The sequence below is a fragment of the Gastrolobium bilobum genome, unplaced genomic scaffold (assembly GCF_033153095.1).
Source record: "Gastrolobium bilobum isolate Gb01-03AN ecotype WA unplaced genomic scaffold, APGP_CSIRO_Gbil_v1 utg16185, whole genome shotgun sequence".
NCBI lineage: Eukaryota > Viridiplantae > Streptophyta > Magnoliopsida > Fabales > Fabaceae > Gastrolobium > Gastrolobium bilobum.
In genome coordinates, this window is record NW_026899733.1 from 254,397 (window position 1) to 275,527 (window position 21,131).

At 33.8% G+C, this 21,131-nt stretch overlaps 1 protein-coding gene across 1 annotated transcript; it reads right to left on the reverse strand.

Annotated features, from left to right (window-relative positions):
* Positions 1-7,893: 7,893 nt before the first annotated feature.
* On the reverse strand, positions 7,894-18,675 carry LOC133293091 (K(+) efflux antiporter 4-like). Its single transcript, XM_061491619.1, has 20 exons — positions 18,375-18,675; positions 17,810-17,853; positions 17,298-17,356; positions 17,088-17,166; positions 16,860-16,921; positions 16,664-16,739; positions 16,497-16,571; positions 16,214-16,285; positions 16,037-16,120; positions 14,874-14,942; positions 13,973-14,050; positions 13,704-13,792; positions 11,695-11,791; positions 11,567-11,620; positions 11,176-11,271; positions 10,540-10,728; positions 10,366-10,443; positions 10,074-10,118; positions 8,421-8,510; positions 7,894-8,320 (listed from the first exon to the last, which is right to left on the reverse strand). Exons 1-20 carry the CDS (start codon positions 18,616-18,618, stop codon positions 8,240-8,242), a joined length of 1,761 nt encoding a protein of 586 aa, XP_061347603.1. The 5' UTR covers positions 18,619-18,675; the 3' UTR covers positions 7,894-8,239.
* Positions 18,676-21,131: the final 2,456 nt, after the last annotated feature.

Sequence of the window (21,131 nt, forward strand, 5' to 3'; positions counted from 1 at the left end):
TGTTAATTCAGTAAAGTAAGAGTGAAACACATGCCCGTAAACACTGAGTGTGAATGAATAAATAAAAAACTAGTGAGAGGGTGTTGTGGATCTGAATTAAACTACTCTTTCTTTTGAGAACGCATGTTATGATTTTATGACTGATGAATCATGATTGTTTGCTTGAAATTGATGTGTCATTGACTTTTATAAAGTCTGAATACTTGGATATCTCATTATTGATCAGTTTCTTGTCTGCTATTCACTAAGTATGATTAGTCGTCTCCAAACCTTTCACATAGTTTTATTCTAATTAATTGCTGAGGACAACAATGTTCAAATCTGGGAATTGTTTGATAAACCTTTAGTTTATCTTGTTTTATGGACTAAAATAATATGAATTATCTAATTAAACAAGTCAAAAACTAGGGTTTTAATAGGATAATCATGAACATTATCTGAATTTTTGTTTAATTGAATCATCCTTGCTATTTTTTAGGGATTTGTTGACAAAAGGAGTCAAAAGATGAAGATTTGATAGATAGAGATCACAACTAGAAGATATGAGATCAAGAGATGATAGAGGAAGATCAAAAACAAGATAGATTTAAGATCTTATCAAGTTGTTAGAGAGGAAGCTTAAGCCTCCATCATGAAGCTTAAGCCTCCAAAACAAGCAAATAGCCTCTGCCAATGGAAGCTTAAGCCCCAATAAGGAAGCTTAAGCCTCCAAAATACGCAAAAAGTCTCGGCCTATGGGCGCTTAAGCCCCTAACTCAGGGCTTAAGCGCGCTGGAAGAAGAAAATTCTGACTGGAAGATCGCACTTAAGCGCCCTACAGCGCGCTTAAGCGCGCAACGCGAATTCTGCAATCACCGTTCTAGGGGGCTTAAGCGCGATGAAGCAAGCTTAAGCGCCCCAGAAACCCAACTTAGGCCCATTCAAGGTGTTTCATCAAGATACGAACTCTTGACCTATAAAAAAACACCATTGGGAACCAGAAGAATAACTTTTACATTGCTAAACAACTCTTGGGTGCTCGGAGGCTGAAGGAACGCGGAGGAACATCAGATTCATGTTCGTGAGGGGCGGAGACGGATCAACGTCAAGTGTTCACTGGAGATATTGAAGATCCACCAATCACTTATGGAGTTTGGGGGAGCTTTTCTATTTTCTTTTGTTCTTGATTTTGCCATGTCCGGCTAGTTCTTTAAGTAGTTAGGGTTAGATGGATTTTAGTCGATTTATTATGCTTTGAATAATTCGTACGTTAATTTTCCTTTTTATCATGAATGAAGTTATCTGTTTTTAATGCTTTATATAGGCTTGAATCTTATATAATGATCATCGGTGAATGCATGACAATAGGAATGTTGGTGTGTGATCCATATCTGATAACTTCATCGTAAACGTTATGATTCTAGGGATAGACATAGGGTTTGCGTAATCTTTAAGATTCTTGAATTTAATGCTTGCATGCTTGGGGAATAACCGGGGAACTAGGGTTCTTCCAATATTGTAAAGGTTTTAGAGTAACAAGGGATTGAGCTCTAATAACATGCGAAAGAATTGATTAGATTGATACTAAGGACAATTAACATTAAGAAGGAATTCAAACGTAATAAGGAGATTAAATGAAATCGAACCCCTAGCTACGTTTTTATTTTATTAGTTAAATCACATCTTTAATTTCTTGTCTTTAATTCTTGCAAGTAATTAGCTTAATATTTAATATTTTAATTTTGCAATTCAAATCCTGTTTCCAAATACACTTTCGATTGTCCAACTAAGTTTGCGATAGTGAATTAGTGCTTGAACCGTAATCCTCGTGGGAACGATCTCTTACTTAATCATATATTACTTATACGATCGGTGCACTTGCCGTGAGTAGCAACAAAACTCAATACAATATTGTTTTGGGGCGGAAATTATGATATTTTTGTAATTATAATTTTTTCAGGGTTTAATAGTTTTTATATTTATAATTTTTTAAAATTTCAATCCCAAAACGACGTCGTTTTGAAAATAAATGCAGGTAACTTATCTGCATTAACTGCAGAAACATTTTTTTCAAAAATATATTATAGAATATAAGTTTTCCTATTTTAGCTTGGACAGTAACAATTAAAAATAATTAAACAACTTAATCAGAAGTCATGAGATGAAATAGACAACTGCAAATGACAGATTGAAAAACACTGCAGATAATTCACAAGTCCCCGCATTCCTTATCATATATCCAACCTTCTGCTAATTACAGCTCATTATGAATTGCTGATCAACCACATGTCAATTAGATATTGATTGATATAGTGCAAAAAAGAAAGATGGAAACGACTCTACAGAATTGACTAGTGAAATTAACACAAAACTATAGAATGCGTACGTTTCCATCAGCTTATTGTTTTTCAAAGATTCCTCGTGTTTCAAGGATTTAATATCAAATTCAGTTCTTTTCTTAACTTGTGTCTCTTTCTAAAATGTACTATTATTTAGAGTGCCGGGTACTATAAATGGACTTGATAGTTATGGATGGAAATTATACCTAAGTATGTTACACTAGCAATTTTCGTTTACATGATGTAATTAACCACTTCCCACACCTTACATGTAAAATTGTCTAGAGATTTTTATTTTTTATTTTTGTAAAAAAGAAATTGAAAAAACAATTGTTTCCTTTTATAGCAGAAAATCTTATCCACAGCTTGGTATATAGAGAATATGGCAAAAAAATTTATTTATTGCAATTTAATTAAATAATTACGTAAATATGATATATAGTTTGGAGAGTATTTACAGATCTATTGCACACTGTGACGTCCCTTTTGGGCGTCACAGTGAGGCGTATCTCATGAAGTAGAAGATGCCCCAATGGGGCGTCTCATGTGCAATGCTATAAATATCCCATTTTTTCCATTTCACTCCTCACTCATTCAACTCTCTTTAACCACGGATCGTAGCGAAGCTCTGCCAACTTAGGTAAGGTCGTAATACCTCATATGTATACGTTTAAATTACCGTGCTAGTTAGTAATACATGTTAGGATTGATCGTATATTAAACATTCCCATTATAATTAAAATCTGTGTCAGTATTATCATTATTTATTAAATTTTTTAATTCTAAGTTATTAAAATATTCTTAAGACTAACTACTTTACAAAGAAAGATTTTCGAATATTTTTCCAAAACATTAAAGTGGAGCGAGGTTGTTATTTCTGTTAATGTTGAGATGGGTACAAAACATTCTTATGTTTGTTTCAGGATTTGAAAAGAATTCTCACTCAAAACTCCTTTCCAAAACAAAAAAAAAACTATACAGAACATATTTTTTTAGGATCATACCCACGGAAAGAGGTGGCTATAGTTCATTCCCACGATAAAGGAATGATTTATTTCTTACAAAATAACTCTCTTACCCTCCCTTTCATTCAACATTCTTAATCGAGTTTATGGGTGAATATAATAAGTAGTGGGTAATGGTAGTGAAGAAGGAAAATTTGTTTGTTTTAATAGACACTTATGTCTTGTAATTAGACATTCTTGGGAGTAAGTTTGTAAGGTCACGTAAGAATGTTAAATAAAGGTATGATTGGGTTATCAAAAATATCCCTCTATGCATAACTTGGTTAAAAGCATATCATACTAACAGCAACAGGGACCACCATTTTCCTTTGGGAAAAATAAACGCTGCCACATTGTCCACAGACGCCTACGTGGTTCGTCCTTTTTGTCAATGTCATTTTGAATGTGGTATCTAACACCTTTCTCCTTTACTTTCCTCCCACATTATTATGTCACTCATGTCGCCCACACAAACACACAAAGTCGATACTACGCGTCCACGCCGAGTACTAAATTAGTTCAGCTATCGCTATCGATCGGACCTGCGCGCTAAAAAGTGAAACATAAATCTGGGTTGAGTTCAGCTCTTGGCTTTGATTCTTAAAACTATAATCATATCTGCATATATATTTTTTAAGAAAAAAAAATGTACACTTTTTTATATCAGTTTCTTGTATAATTAAAATTGATCATTCTACATGTAAATCTTGTGTAAGAATAAATAAGTATATGTTACTACTTGAAATATGAAGACATTAATTAAAAGGAAGATAATTTTGAGGATTTGGGTCTGGGGAGTGTTACGTGTTAGAATCCACGTACGATATGGGAAGCAGCCAAGGGTTAAAGGCCCTTCAGGCCGCCTCTAGCTAGCTATATCCTCTTGGCTCCTGCTTCGTTTACAATTCCGAAATAAAACGGGACCATTCAAGTGGGGATAGTCACGATTCCCTTTTTGGTTGATGTTGATTTCTGAATCAACAAAAACACATAACAAATAACTTGGTGAATAATAAAAGTTTTATACTTCTTATGTTACTTGACATAAGCTTCCTTATCTCATAGAAACAAAAGTCATGTGAGACTCATATATTAAAAAAAATTATATAAGAAATTCATGTTAATACGAAAATTGAAGAGTGTGTATAAAAAATTTTCTTCTCATGAAAACCTGAATAATAATTGGATTTGACCCAGAAAAACATCACTGGACTCACTACCATTCGTTCTTGTACTGATATGACAGCACAAGCTTCTGATATATGACAAAATAATGGGGATCGAAATCAACATATGCCGAAAAAAATTTAAACCAAACCCCTTAAGGCTATGGCAAATTTCTCACGTATGCTTTTTTTATGTCCATTAAGGACTCGTTTGGATGAGTTTTTTTTTTTTCAAAAGCTGCTTTTTTTCAAGATAAAAAGTACTTCTAGTTTTTAGTTCGTTTGGATGTCTGCTTTTTTTAAAAAAAAAGTCACAAAAAAAATCAAAAACCTACTTTTTTTCAGAAGCTAAAATTTTAACTTTTAAGAAAAGCAGAAGTCAAAAGTCAAATATTTTTTTCAAAAACTAAATATTTTTATAAAAATATAAATAGATTTAACTTTTGTAAAAAGTACTTTTAAAATAAGGAAGTGATAAAAGTTATTTTTTTTTAAAGCTGAAACAAACGATCTCTAAATTTGAATCTGCTATGCACATTAGCCCATCACCACACAATCTCTGTCCTTGCGTGTGTTTACCTGCACGTGCGTGCTATATGGGAGCGTTTGGTATAGGAGAAAAAAAAATTTACTGAGAAAATAGTTTTGCCAGAATGTGATTGGAAATATTTTATTCTGGATAAGTTACAAAAATGTGTTTGGTTGACCAAAATTTATCCCAAAAATATTTGATTAAGTTTAATGAATTGCTGTTTGGTTGACTGTGAAATAGTAGTAGAAATGTGGGTTATTTTACAAACATAGCCCTACTTTTACTTTTTTATTCAAAATTAGTACACAAAAAGTAGAGTTAATGTGGTCAATATTATTTTAGTTGCCTTTTACTTTTCCATGCAAAAAATTATCCCACATAAACTTTGGGTTTTCTAACAACATAACTGTACAACAATTTACGCATGGGGAAGGATATTGTGACAACCAAGTTGTGTTACTACCAAGTGACTACCAATCAATCTTACCGTTAGATCGATTATATTGATCCAACGATTATATTTATTTCCATCTTTGTAGGGTCATGATTCCCCAAATTTAATACTTTATATTTATATTCACCTTTGTATGGTTATGATTTCCCATATTTAATGCTTTCACTTTAAATATGGGAAATCATGACCATACAAAGATGAAAATAGATATAACCGTTGGATCAACATAATCAATCTTACGGTGAGATTGATTGGTAGTCACGTAACACAACTTGGTTGTCACAATATCCTTCCCCTTTACACATAGCAACAAAAATAGGCAAGTTTTTACCAGGGAAAGATTTGCATTTGTTGCAACCAAACATAACATTTTAATTTTCCATATGAAGCTTTCCAAGGAATTTCAATATAATCTGAGTAACAAACACCTTCTATGGAGGCGTTTGGTTGAGGAGAAATTTTTTGAATACTAGGGAAATGTAATAGATAGAGAAATGATTGGAAAGTGAGATAAAGTGAGATAGGTAGGAAAATGTAAAAAAAAAGTTATTTGGTGGGGAAAAATTTTACTGGGGTAGGTAACTTTTTGAAATGCATTACCCGGTTTTCCAAAAAAACCATCCTCAAATTTGGTTTCTAAACAGTGAGGATATCTATCTTTCTCAACAAAAGTTGATAAAGCCATACAAATTGCATAGATGAGAAATTGGTAAAAATCTATTCAAACATTGAGTTTCTAAAAATCATACTTGATTTTCCAATAAATTTGTTGAAAAGAAGGGAAACAAACACCACCTATAAGTTTATGCATATAGCCGGCTAAAATTAAAGGGGCAGGAAACGGAAAGAAAAGGAGAAAGCACTGACAAAAAACCAAAAGATCTAGTCCCACATACATGGTACATGAACTTCGTTTATTATGTTTACCTGTTTGGATTAATCCAAAATCCTAATCATATAAAAAAGAAGGGTAATATAAGTCTCATGTGCGACAGAAGATGAAATTTTTTTCTAGCATACGCAATAAAGCTCTGAAACCCATTGACTTTTTTTTTTTTTTCTCTTTCCTTATATTGTAGGATTCTATGATGCACAGACACTGATACGGGACATGACATGACACGCCAACACGTTAATTTTAAAAAATGACATATTTTAACACGTTGAGACACGTTTTAATATTAAATAATATTTTTAATATATATAATATTATTTATATTTAATACATATAACAGTTCATAACAAGTCATATAACCAATTAAATATTCAAATTTCATAACATAAATATAAAAAAAAAAAAAAAACATTTCGTACCTTGTTAATTTTTCATGTCAAATTTCATAACAGAAAAAAATTGATTTATAAATATTTTTTTATTTTTAATTAATAAAATAAGGGTTTTATTAATCTCCTTCCACATAAGATAGTTATCTTATGTGGTACTATCTTATGTGGTAGAGAGAAAATGAGTGGGTCCCACCATTGTAAGAAAAAAAATAAGGTCCGAAAATCGAAGTGAGAGAAAATGAGATAAGTTACCTTATGTGAAAGGAGAGTAATATTTCCCATAAAATAAATTAAGACTTTAAAAAAAAATGTGTCGGAGCGTTAACTACGTGTCGAAAAAATTGACTGCGTGTCGAAAAAATGTGTCGAAGAGTGTCGGAAAGTTGACCATATGTCCCAAAATGTTGACCTCGTGTCAGACGCGTGTCGAAACGTGTCTCTGTCGAACACATGTCAGACACGCAAATTAAAAATAAAAAAAAAGTGTCCAAGTATTGTCGGGGTATTGCAGATAGGACTCACGCTTTTATTGTCTAAGAAAAATTTCTTTTTCTCCTGCTGCATGACTTACAATACCAAAAAAAAAATGGTGAATTAGTTTTCTTTTAAATTTTAAAAGCGATATTTTGCTCCTTTGAATTTTACCAGGTTAACATTTTTCAAACTACAAGGTAATAAAATTACTTGTAAATAATAAAGAAAGGGAGATATGTAAAAAATTTCAAACAAAAAAGTGTAATAAATGCCAAATTCAATTTAAATATCTAAAAATAATAGTACGAAAATTCACGTGTGGAACACTAACTCCACTCTGAACATATATTGGCAAAGGGAAATTTTTAGCGGTGATGAAGAAGAAAAAAATAAAAAAAATACCTGGGATTGCTGCTCATTGATCCTCAGTAGCTGATGAAGTTTACTACCCCACAAACATGATCTCACATCATTGATAATTAATTAGAAGAAATGAACAGCAAATCAATGTACTTTCCGCTATCATTAATCATTACAATAGTTTATGAACAAGATACATTTGACTTTGATGACTGCCTTGATGTCTAGACTTGTACAGAGACAACTTATACATATTCGAAAACCAATCAACCCAAAATTTTGGATAAAATAGAAGGGGACAACTCGGGGGAGGAATTTAAATGGATCTCTTCTAAAATGAATTACACTACCAACTGCAACTAGACATTACTTTATACACAAAAATAGGCCATTCAAGTTAATAACATGGCCCAAGTTACTGGGTTAGTGGATGGATCCGATTTAAACTCCTAGCCCCCTTGGACTGCGTTTGCCATTTTGCGGTGCGTGTTCCGGAAGCAGGCAGCATATAAAGTTCTTTTGCAATGGAAAATGAATTCATTTACTCAACCTTAGTTGCACTCTTTGGCGCCTGTCCTCCAGAGTACGAGAGTTATCAGGTAAAGCCCGCAACTTGCATTTCTGCTTAATTATATATTTTAATATTATGAATCATGAGAGCCTTGAACCATCAAAGTAATACGCTTAGCACTGTCTGCACGAAAGCTGTCCCCTTTAAATGCAATCTGAGAGTACAATCATATTCAAGATCCTCAAGACAATTGAAACGACAAAAAGCTACAAAAATCTTTAAAGTCCCTCGTCAATTAATAAGCTGTAAGTTACCTCAGATTGACTATCAGGAGGGAACCACCGCAACAACGCACCAAGATGCACAACAGCAGGAATTAGCTTGAAAAGCAAAGGTGTAGTCACCTGCACTATTTCTGTCTGCTTAAGCTTCAAAGTCTCTAAAAATCAACTAGCTAAATACATTCAATACTTAAAATACATCAAGATCACCCACGAAACTGGCTATAAGTTTTAGAACAGATCACACATTCCGGATAAGTTTGAAGCTGCTTCTATCATTTAAATTAGTTTAAATATCAGTTGGTTATTTTTGTTGTTATACTGTTGTTTATTTGCTCAATCTTAGGAGTTGTTCTAGTATTTAGAAAAGGGCGCCAAGTACTCCAACATTAGGTAGAATTTGGATCAAGTTATCTAAGGGCTGAGAAGTTATTCTCGGTAGAAGGATACTGCTCCTTGGCTGGGGAATATTTCCATAGTAAATCTTCCCCTTTACTACAATAAACACCCAGGACAGTAGTAATGTTTTGTCCTTTTTCCTAAACTATTCTAGAGTTGTAACCGGTAATATAAAGATGGTCAACCAAAAACCACTCCCCGTTAAACCCGACTAGCGAGTGTAGGATGGAAGAAATCCTTGTACGCAGCCTTACCCTTGCATAATTGCAAAGAGGCTGTTTCTTGGATTCGAACCCATGACCTTTCAGTCATGAAGGAACAGTTTTACCACTGCTCAGGTTCGCCCCCTTTTTATATAAGTGTAAGTTACACTCTCAATCCTAATTGTTGATCACACGTGTATCTAACGGCTCACGTGACTGACTAATACATTAGAGCCGTTAAATGGAAAAATATCAATGGTTAAGATTGGGTATATAACTTATTATTCTTATACTGGTGTAAGTTATTCCTTCTTCATATATATATATATATATATATATATAGGGAATTGATTTTCTCATTTTACATGAGAAAATTTTCTCATGTTACACACAATACATGAGTGGAGTCCACAAAAAGGTGATAAGACAAAAAAGTCAAGATGGGACCCACTCATGTATTGTGAGTGTAGCATGAGACAATTTTCTCATGTAAAATGAGAAAACTATTACCCATATATATATATATATATATATATATATATATATAATTCACTCATGCTGGCTGGCTGAATACCGACTGGTATTTCACCCTTCAATATGCTTTTCATATGAAGTGGAATGTTTATCATGCTTTTCATTTCATTTTGTCCCAATTTTTTCCGGAAGTAATATTTCACATTACAAAAGCCTGAGAAAAACAAAAGTCAAAAAATCAGGTGAGTAAAATGACCATGATCTGTGGGGCTTGAAACAATAGTTTGCCCTTGAGTACATGCAACTTGCAAGCATTCCATAGTGGATATAGATAGACTAATAACCCTAACCCATATAGCAAGAGCATAAAGTTTGAATATGATAACAACCCTAATCCATACAGGATCACACACACATACATAATTGTTTCCGCGAAAAAAATTTCTCTGATCTCCGTGGAGGGGGAGGAGTGGAATTACACGTCTTGAATATTTTATGGGGATGAAATGGCTCAAGTGATACAAATCACACAATGGCAACAAAGTAAGAAGTAATTACTATTGATAATTACTATGTAAAACTATTATTCTGTAAAACAGTGCATGCATACCAGACTGAGCGCTGTTGTCCCAAGGAGCAACAAATACAACTTTCCCTGCAGTAATGATCAGACTTTCAGTTTAACTGTTAAGTATTCAAAAGTAAGTGCAGAAACTATGCAATTACATTCATACTTAAGATGATAATAAGTGCTTCCAGGAAAACTGCATAATATTTTATAAAATATATTTTCAATCTTCTTGAGTTAAAACTGTTTACAAAAATATAGGAAGATAAATTTCATGGTCTTCCTTAGCATAAGCATAAATTAGCTAAAATGAACATCTCAAAATGAAGCACACCTCAACTAAATGAAGATTTGAAGCACGACTGAGAAGAACAAAGGCAAATTCCCCAATTTGTGCCAGGGACATCCCAACCTACGCATGTGGAATAACCTAAGGCTCCTATGTCAATGAAATATGTGATGTGATCAACAAGCAGAGGTAATTGTATTAACCATTGTCAAATCTTACAAGAAGCGAAGTCTTGTTGTTGTATCCAAAACCCTTGACAACAGATGCAGCTACGATTGTTTTTATAATGATCACCAATATAACTGCTGCCAGTAAAATGTCAACATGATTCCAAAGGAAATGGACATGTATAAGCATCCCAATGCTGGCCAAGAACAGAGCGGCAAAAAAGTTGCGAATTGGCTCAACCTAAAAATCAACAAACAAGACTAGGCTCAAATAAGTATGGCAAACCACGGATCATCTCAAAATTTATGTCCTTCAAGAAGATTCCCTGAAATTCATTTGGGTGGGACACCCCCATTTACAGGCATGAGGCATCCATGATGAAAATACAAACAAAGAAGTATCAAACAGAATACTCAAACATCCCCCCTCCCACCCCTAAAAAGTGCTCAACATGACAAAAAGCAGTTGAATACCGACAAGAAAATAAAGAGCATGGTAAATATTTGAGAAAAATGATACTTCACAAACCACAAGTTTTTACCAAGAAAAAAGGGAAAAAGTTATATTAACTTTTGGGTTGGAGAGTTGGTGCAAACTACACCATTGGAAAACTTCCAACTTCTGAAAACATAATATATAGTAAAACTAGCAAATACAAAGAACATATATCCGAAGAAAATGTGTTACTTGTTCAAGTGTATGTTGACCAAGATCTGTTGTTGATATCATCACTCCTGCAGCGAAGGAACCCAGTTCAAGGCTTAAACCCAGCTTATCACTACACTGAAATGAAATAACAAATTATATTAAAACAATTTGTTAAAGGCACACAAGTTGTTTGGACTTCACAAATGTGTAAGTATTAAAGTGTCAGGCATGCATGCATTTAAGCAACCACTCAGATGTAGGGAAGTAAAGTTGGGTGTTGAGACATAAGTCATTACACGCCAAGAGGAAGCAACAGCAGACTTCACCATGACTAAGGGCACTTTACAGTGTAGATAATAAAACAGACTACTATATATTAACAACATAACACTGTTGTCAAGTAATGAAGATTAAGAATTGATTCACACACCCAAGCAACAAGTAGGCAGAATGCCACCGATGCCAATTGATAAAGTTCATTGGTCTGCACAAGAAAAAGTCAGTTAAAAACTAACGCATGAACAAACATTAACAACAGAGCAAAAGGTTTATTTTCACCTGAGATGATAAGCTTATCATAAGCTTAAGGAACCATGGTACACATGTACGAGATAATATGGATAAAATGGCCAAAAAAGTAATTAAGATTACCAACCTGAAACAATAGAATTAGGAAATCAGAAGGAATAAATGACTGAAACAAGCATACCATCAAGCAAGAACAAGAGAGTTAATATCATCAGCACATCAAGTCAAGCTGACTGCCTTACGAAATTCAACCAGGCTATGGAGTATATGTGCAATTATATGTTTAAAGTAGTCCCAGTAATAGAACAACAACATGAAACAGTTAGTGGTGCCACTGTACTTGGTATACTAAAGCATAAAATAATATAGTGGAAGATACTGGTATTGACAGTTTATTTTATCTTCATCAGAGTGTTACAGACCCAGAAATGGGTTCTGAGTTTTCAGAGATAGAGATGAGTAAAAAAGAGAGAAATGGAAGAAGAATACTTCTGGTAGTGTTTATTGAATTAAAAAATAAGAACCCAAGGAGAGAATTCTCATTCCAAGGGTTTCCCCTTTACAAAGAGTTACCTCTTTACCAAAAGAGCATTTGCTCAGTTCTTACATTTAAATTCCCAAATGCCTATCTCTTATCTTGATACTGCTATTTAAGGCTGCACCCCTTTGCCTAACTACCTATCTCCTTGGTAGATTCTAACTTAACTAACTAAACATATATCAAACTGTCTAACTAACTCTGACACTGTTCTAATCTATTCTTCTGTGTCCTATCAGAGAGCTTCAACATTTTCACCCACTCCACCAAAGAGAACCAAATATTAGATAATGGACTCAAATAAATGACTGGATTCCCTTACCATGCATTTATTACTTCCAAATAAAACAACCATTAAACTAACAGAGACAATTTCCCCATTTTTTACTGCCTAATTTATTATTCCATTTATCCAAGTGCGCTTAATTAGTGATTGCAAGTTTGCAACCAATTAAGGACACATTCAGTTGTAAAGATGCATTTCAAAGATGTAACATTCAAAGAAAAAAAGATATTGAATACACTCCTATACCGTGATTGAAAAGATGCAGTCTAAACTCAGATTTATATTAAAACTTACATGTAATATCCGAAAGATATAAAAGAATTGAAAAGGGTTCATTCAGACTTTGCACAAGGGGTAACAAAATTGGATAATCTGTTGCAGATATGTAGACCTCTCAAAAATCTTTACCCAGATATGTGTTGTGTGGTTATAGTTTGGACAGGTGACTATCTTTTTGGGCACTGCCCTGCAATCAACTCCTGCTGCTGTAGGTTATATAGAATTTTTTGTGAATTTCAGGTGTGTCCTTTGAGCATGGAACAGTTTTTCTTATCTGGTTTCATGCCCTGTGGCAATTGGCAGGAATGAGGGAAGGCTTTATCAAAGAATGTCATTCATGCTGTTCTCTGGAACATATGGCTTGAGCAGAACACTTATATTTACTAGTGTTCTTATTTGTCCTTAGACTGCTTTTGTTATTGTACCTTTGCTGTGGAGGGATTTCTCGTCCTCTTTATATGTACTCCTTTATAATAATTCTTTTTTTACAATTATAAACTTTTTATAGAAGACTTCTAATAATAATTTCATCATAATAGCAATATTATAATAACAAAAGGCCTAGCTAATCCCAGCACTACAATATTTCCTTTGATAAAATTTACAAATAAAGGAAATCAAGAAGTGCAGTAAAACATTGTTTACATAGCATGCTCAGTAATGGCCCAAAGCAGAACGAGCACACCAATATTTCCCAACTTACTTGCATCCACATATTATTAAAATCTCTTAACAACCCAAGAATCAAAACAATGAAAAGTATATCTTTCGACATCCACAAAATATAAGTTGAATTGGACAGAATGGAAAGACAGGATCACAATACTAAATAGCAGCACTTGGGAACCTTGGGGTTTAATGTTACATGTTATAGATTTTCGTGAACTATGCTGAGATAGAATAGATGATGGACAATCCAACCTATAATTAACTTACGATTTAGTCATCGATATTACTCCCTGAATAACACCTGATGTACCACCCAGGATCGGAAGCAGTGCAAAGAGCAAACCAATAGCACAGTCCTGAAAGGAACCAGTAATATTTAATACTGCACTAAAAGGTATATGTAAGAGAATATACTAACAAGGAATATCAGCATCATTGATAGCATTAGTCAGCACTCTTTTTGCACAACACAACTGGTAGCAGTAAAGTTTCAGTCATACGTATGCATTCATAAATATAAAAATAATAGTACATACCTGCAGAATCAGAGTTCCAATTGTAACCTGACCATAAAGGGCATTGACGCTATTCCTTTCCATTAAGAATTTCAAGACCTTTGGGTCAAAGAAAAATAAAAAAAAAATTTAAGCAACATAGCTTTAATGAGGAAATAAAATATTTGAAGAGAAAGCTTTGTCTAGGTGTGACAGCAAGGAAGAATGATAACATCTAGAATAAAAATGATAACATCTCTGCACCCCTTCCTAGAGAACACCCTTGTGATAGGGGGTCGTTCCCTAATAGGACCCTTGAAAATGAAAGCACTCCTTCCTGTCCAACCAAATTCTCCGAAAAAACATATACGCCGTGCAGTCACACAAAATTTTTTCCATAGAAAAAGCTTATATCAGTTCTTAAGAGTTGATTTTTCTTTCAGTCTTCTTCCCCTGTCAGTGAGATATATTACTATCATGTGAGCAAATAATCTCCTATTCTCCTCCACTAAAGTTTTTCTATTTTGTTCTTCAACCTTACTTGTTTGATCTAGTTACTAAGCACATTACAACTAACACTTTGACCCTAAAAATTAAAAAGGACCATCACCTTGGAACAAAAATACCTTTATTTCTCATACTTTCCATTATCCAGTAATTTAATTAATTGTTGTTGGCTGAAACATTGTGATGGCAGTATTGAATATTGAAATATGAATCACAGGCAATGATTGCTATAGTATATCACAATTATCAAAGTGCAGGCCATAGGTTACTTAAAATACTTATAAGCCTGCACTTAAAATAAAAAGGTCATTGTCCAAGAAAGTTGTAATCATGTACATTTTTTTATTTTATTTTTATAAACATAATCATGTACTTCAAATGTATATTGTAGAAATGGGATATCAGAAAACATGTAATAATGTGATTAGAAAATTACCACTGCCGTTGAAGACATGGATAGAAATGTACCCACAAATATTCCTTCAGATGATTTGCCACCACATAACTGCAGGTAGGATTTAGATGCATTCATCAGAAATTCAGTCACTAAAGTAGAGAAATTTTGTAATAAATAAGAGTACAAAACACCATCAATTTATTCACTCAATTGGAAGCCTCAAAATCAAGACATGTTCCTAGATAACTATTTTAAGAGCCTTAACATTTAACAAGCATAGAAAAGTATAAGCCCATCTACAAGTCTTTCTCGTCTCCTTACCATATGGCTTATTGTTAAAGAAATTATAAACTTGTTGCTAGTGAATACAAATAATAAACTGTGAAAAACATATGAGGGCCATACAATAATCATGCAGGCAACGCGGCAATACAACAAAAACCAAGTCTTATCCAACTTGGTCAGAGACTCAGAATAAAACAAAAAACAATACCAATAAAACAATTTAAAATATATATAGTGGGCAAAACAAACTTGATTGTATAACAGTAAGATTAGTGTATCAACCTAGGAAACTTTTACAAACTTTCCCATCAAATCTCAAATCTAGTTTGATCTCATATAGTGTTAGAGAAATACATAAATCATTTATGACCCTTCACTTAATAGCTTAAGCTTTTGGGTGAATTGGTTCTTTATATTGTATCAGAGCTTCAGTGACCATTAGGTCACGAGTTCGATTCTCATTTCCCCCACTTTCTCTTGTGGAATTTCTTAACACAGGTAGATAGGCCTATACATTGTCCACCTTTCAAGCCCAGTGGGCTCTCGTGTGAAGGGGCATGGTAGAGATATAAAAAACCATTAATGTAACCTCACCCAACACCTTAAGGTTTTGGGTTGAATTGGTTCTTTACATATAGGTAAAAGTATGAGGGCAGGATACTCATTTTTTTAGCATAACAAGAAGACTGATTTTTCTCTCCTATTCTCACAATGTTTCCTATATAGCTCATCCTGCTTCACACATAAATCAGTAAATTTTTTCAGACCACAACAAAAATCTAAACATAATGGATATCATGGATTCATGGAACACTTGATAACAAGATATTTGGAGCAATACGTGTTGGAAACTGGCAATGCTTATTGCTAAGGAATCAAATCTTATTTGCAAAATATTTATAGAAGAACAGGCATACCAAAGCTGTTATTCCACACAAGCACATAAATAAGAAAATTTGGAGCAGACCTCCAAGAATAGCCACTGCTCGAACAACTCGGAGCTGTAATCATGAAAAGACAGATTTCTAGCATATATCGATGAGCTAAAAATACACGGTTTAAGCTAAAAGGAATAAATGAGTAAACAAGCCAACCTTTGTTGTGGAAAACTCTAAGCCCAATGCAAAGAGCAGAAATATGACACCAAATTGAGCAACAGTCTCAACCTGCATGGAATGGAAGCAGTATGTGAGATTTTTAGGAGATAAATTAGATTACATGTTAATTGTAACTATTTCAATGTCATATATGGAGACATTATATATGACATCATTATCCCATTCACACCCCGTAATTTTATTTCTAGATGTGGCTGGCTAAAACAAAGGGGAAAAATTCGTTAGAGCACATAACAAAAGAACTATAAGGGCAACATACTTGGACCATTTCACTAACAAAACTCAAACCTCCAGGTCCAATGATAGATCCTGCTAGCAGATATCCAGTCATAACCTGCAAATTAGAATGTGTGGATGACACCAATTTTAAGAGGTATATGGTAGAGATATCAACCGAAAACAATAAAGCAATGTTTGTGAGCAAACCGGTTGTCCAGCACAAGCAAAGGCAATGCCACCACAGGTTGCAGATACAAAAACAACCACAAGATCTGATATCAATCTGCAAATATGGCATATCAACAAGGGTAAGCAGCCTGACTAGTTAGTAATTGCAACCACTCATACATGCAATGCCACTTGAAAAAGAAAGTAAAAAAAGGGACAGGAACAGTAAGTAAACCTCAGGTCTAATTGAAGAACAGGATACTTTGACTTGGGATTGGATATGATAAAGACATTGTCCTGAAGAAGAAACAATCAGCAAAATATGAAAAATTAAATCCGCTTTTAAGAAGAGTAGTACAATTAAGTTTTTTCATGCATATCGTGACGATCTGGTGGTAACAAAATATTATTACATTCTGTAAGTTTGCGAGATCTAAACTTCAAAAGCTTGAATGAGACATACCTTTCGATCAATTAAAGTTGGCATATCCTCTGCCCTATTCTCATTATCCAAATTGAAAACATCGTGGAACTGAAATGATCTGATAAAAAGCTTACCAAATGTCATAAATGCTAAAAATAGTCATTAGCATTGCATAAATTTTTTAAAACTCAGTTCCCTCCTGAAGAAAAACTAATAATTCAATTTACTCTACAAGAAAGAGGAGCATACTTTTCCTCTTTGCTCTCATTTTTCTTGGGCTTAACTCTAGCAACTGTTTCCAAAACAGCCTGATACATTAAACATATCATGAGAAGGAAGGACATTAGATAATGAGCCTATTGAAGGGCTAATAACAAGTCACACATATAAAAACCCTCAAAAATCAAAAGAAACGGTATTTACAAAAATAAAGGATAAAGTTACCAAGCCACGGGTTCCCACTATAAAATTCATTATCCCTAAAACATATTTTTGACGCATCATGAGTGCAATCCGCAGTATAAGTTATCGTCTATAGTGACTTCTATCCTAGATCAGCTTAATGCTTTTCTAACGAATTATCATCAATAGACTTAAATCCGTACCAGATTGAATTCTGCCCTAAAGCTAAATACGAATATAACCAAAATTAGGACGCTAAAGTGCTCCACCCTATTGCCTCCAGCGCTGCTTCACATTGAGCAACATCCTTAACTTCAAGAGGCAATTAAGTATATCAAAAAAAGGATTTCACTACACACCTGCTGGTCAGCAACACTGTTGTTGAAACTACCAGCATCAGTACCTGCAAAAGAGTCAGGGTAATTCACCAAGTGAATTCATTGAATAAAACATTCCACAATGCTACATGTGGTTCGAGAAAGATTCAACAAGTTCATGACAAAGAATCCACATAAAATGTTTGGAAGGTGATAGCATTTGATTGGTTTGCCATCATAAAAGCCAAAAAAAAAAAAAAAAAAAAAAAGTTGCCAAATTTAGTAATCACTTTTTTTTTCCCTATCAAGTGTATCAAATTTCGAATCACACTGCACACATTGCTATAAGAAGAATGCAGGAAAGAGAAGAAGTTAAATCCAGCAGCGCATCAATCTCACGAGTATCAATCTCACGAGTCAAATCAGGAAATTGCAGAACAACGCCTCCAGAGGAGAAGTAAAATTAAAATTCAATCGAAAGGCATTTTCGAAAATTCATTTTGCATAACCAAAACACGATCCGACGAGTTTTGGCAACCAAATTAAACAAGAGAAATTTAGAAATGCGTGAGCATTAGAAAGACAAAGAGGAGCTAGATCTGCGAACCTTCATTCTGCTCATTCTCGGGGAACTCTCTTTCTAGAGCCCGATCAATCATGTTAGCGAAGCTATCCTCGTTGGATCTCGGGAGCGAGGCATTACCAACGGTGGTTGCGTTGGTTTCCGGGAGGGGAAGCTCCGACCCCGTCTCCGAGTTATCGGCGAGGAGAGAGAAAGAGAATGAGGGATGACAGAGAAGTAGATCGCAGAAAATGAGAAAGCTGAGAATGGCAGGTGATGTTAACCTCATCTCCTAGGCTCAGAGAGAGATAGAGCAACGGAGGAGTGTCACCACCGGAAGTTAGCTAAACCGTCGTGTTTGGCGCGCGAATTCTCTGTCTCTCTCTGTTACGCACAGATAGGTTACTTGATAGAGGGAGAAAATGGGGTGGTGGAGTGGAACTGTGAAAGTACGAAATGGTCCTCGATATTCGGTGTAGTGAAAATTGAAAAAAAATGGTTTGGAGCGGAACGCGATTATGGCCAAGTGCAATGCACAATTCGGCACGTGTGAGTCGCTGCAAAATATATAAAAGTGTACTTACTCGCGTCGTAACGAATGCAAAGCATCACAGCTATGAAGGTCTTGCCAAACACATCCAATAATTATTGCCTAAGGATGAGTGTACATTAACTTTTTCTCACCGACCATCATTTTATTTGTGGATTTACTGGATATTGAAAATTCTCAATTAAAGGACCCACTGTTACGAATTACTATAAGGGAGCTTTACATAAGCTATTACTTGATTTTGATTTTATTAAAATTTAATTACAAATAATTTTTCAGAAAATTATTTTCTGCAGTTAATACAGATAAGTTATCTGCGTTTACTTTCAAAATGAAGTCGTTTTGATATTAAGATATTAAAAAATTATAATTATAAAGACTATAATACTCTTAAAATAAATTAAAATTACAAAAACACTATGATTTTCGCCAAAATAATGTCATATTGAGCTTACTGCAGATAACTTATCTGCAGTAACCGCAGAAAAATCTAATCCATAATTTCTATTCAATTGAAATTTAATTATAAAAAATTTATGTTTGATTTTTAATTTAGTTTTAATTAACTCACCCTTAGATTATATATACTCTATTAGTTGCTTATGTAATAGCCACTTTTGGTATTAATCAAATATATTTTCTCTAACTACCAAAAAAATTTATTTTTCTCTTTCTATTTTTTCTCTCTTATTTGTGTAATTTGTCATTATTTTTCTCTTATGACTTAATAACTTGAAGGTTTGGATTCATGTATTATGCAGAGTTCTACTAACATGTTAAAGGAGATAAGTTATCTTATGTTATAGAAACAAATTTGTGAGCTCCATCACCTGTAAAAATAAAAAGAAAAATATAACACAGTTATCGAATGGTGTATAGGAGAAAAAACTTATCTTATATAGCATGAGAATAGTTTTTCTCTAGATTTAATTGCTAAAAAAAGTACAATGTATATTACTCGTAACCTTTTACAAATTATAAAGGATTTTATTTCGACTTTTTGACACTTTTATCCTTTATTAATTAAAAAATAACTATTTTGTTACTGTTCTAAAACTATATACTAATCTCACCCCATTTAATCCATTACATGACACATTAAGTATTGAAAAAATGGTGTAATCAATTATAAATTTTTTAATCGATTAATTTCAGTTTTTTTGACACTGCCTTCTTTTTTCGTGCTTTTTTTTTTTGCTCTTGCATAATAATCACTTCCTCTTGCTTACTGTCCATGGTTGTTGGCATACTATAAGCACTGTATGTAGACTAAAAGACAAGATCACCCCATCAAATGTAAAAGAAAAAATTGTTTGTCATTTTAAATGACATAAAGTTATGTCAATGACGCAGAGTTATGTCATCTTAAGAGAGAGATAGACACAAAATAATATTTTTTTATTTAAAATTTAAATTAAAAAAAAAACACCCACTTTCTTCCCATAATTTTCATTTCTTGTGTCTATCTCTCTCCTAACATGACATAACTATCAGAGAAATGGCTTATGCATTAATCTAGCCATTCTCGAGGCGTTCAAACAAAATGCCTAGTCATTATCAGTCTTTGTTAATATGGACTTCAAAATGTTTAATTAGCTTCTAATTGCACTATTGACTTAGATTTAAATCTTATCTAGCCCCATATATACCCCATCCTAATCCTGTAACATATATTCAGCAAACAAATATCAATATCTAGAGATGGAGATCCATGTGATAGATTTCAGTAAGCTCAACGGAGACATGCAGGGGTGACACAATGTTGCTACTGCATGAGTGAAAATCTTGGTTTGGAGAAGGATTACATCAAGGAAGCATTTTCTGGAAGTAACGGTCCTACTGCATGTGGGAACAAAAGTGCCAAAGTACCCTCAATGTTACGAACGTGCGCAAGTCCATAAGGAACAGACGTGGACCAGCATGGAAGGATGACTATGTGGATAGTTAGTTACAGTAGCTATAGTGGGTTAGTTAGTTAACCAGTGGTTCCAATAGAATAAGGCCACATGGTATGATTGTAACTGATAGAGAATTATAAATGGAACTCTTGATTGTATTGCAGGACATCATGGAAATAAAACAAGCTTATTCTTAGTCTTTCTTTAGTTCTTCTCTGTTTCTCTCGATACTGTGTATCATTTGGTGCTTTCATCCTTGAACCCATTTTCCATCATGAAGATTCATGAGGTAGCTGATGATCTTCGTTCTGAATTTCAACGTGAAGTTCAGGCTACGCGTTTGGATTTGAATCA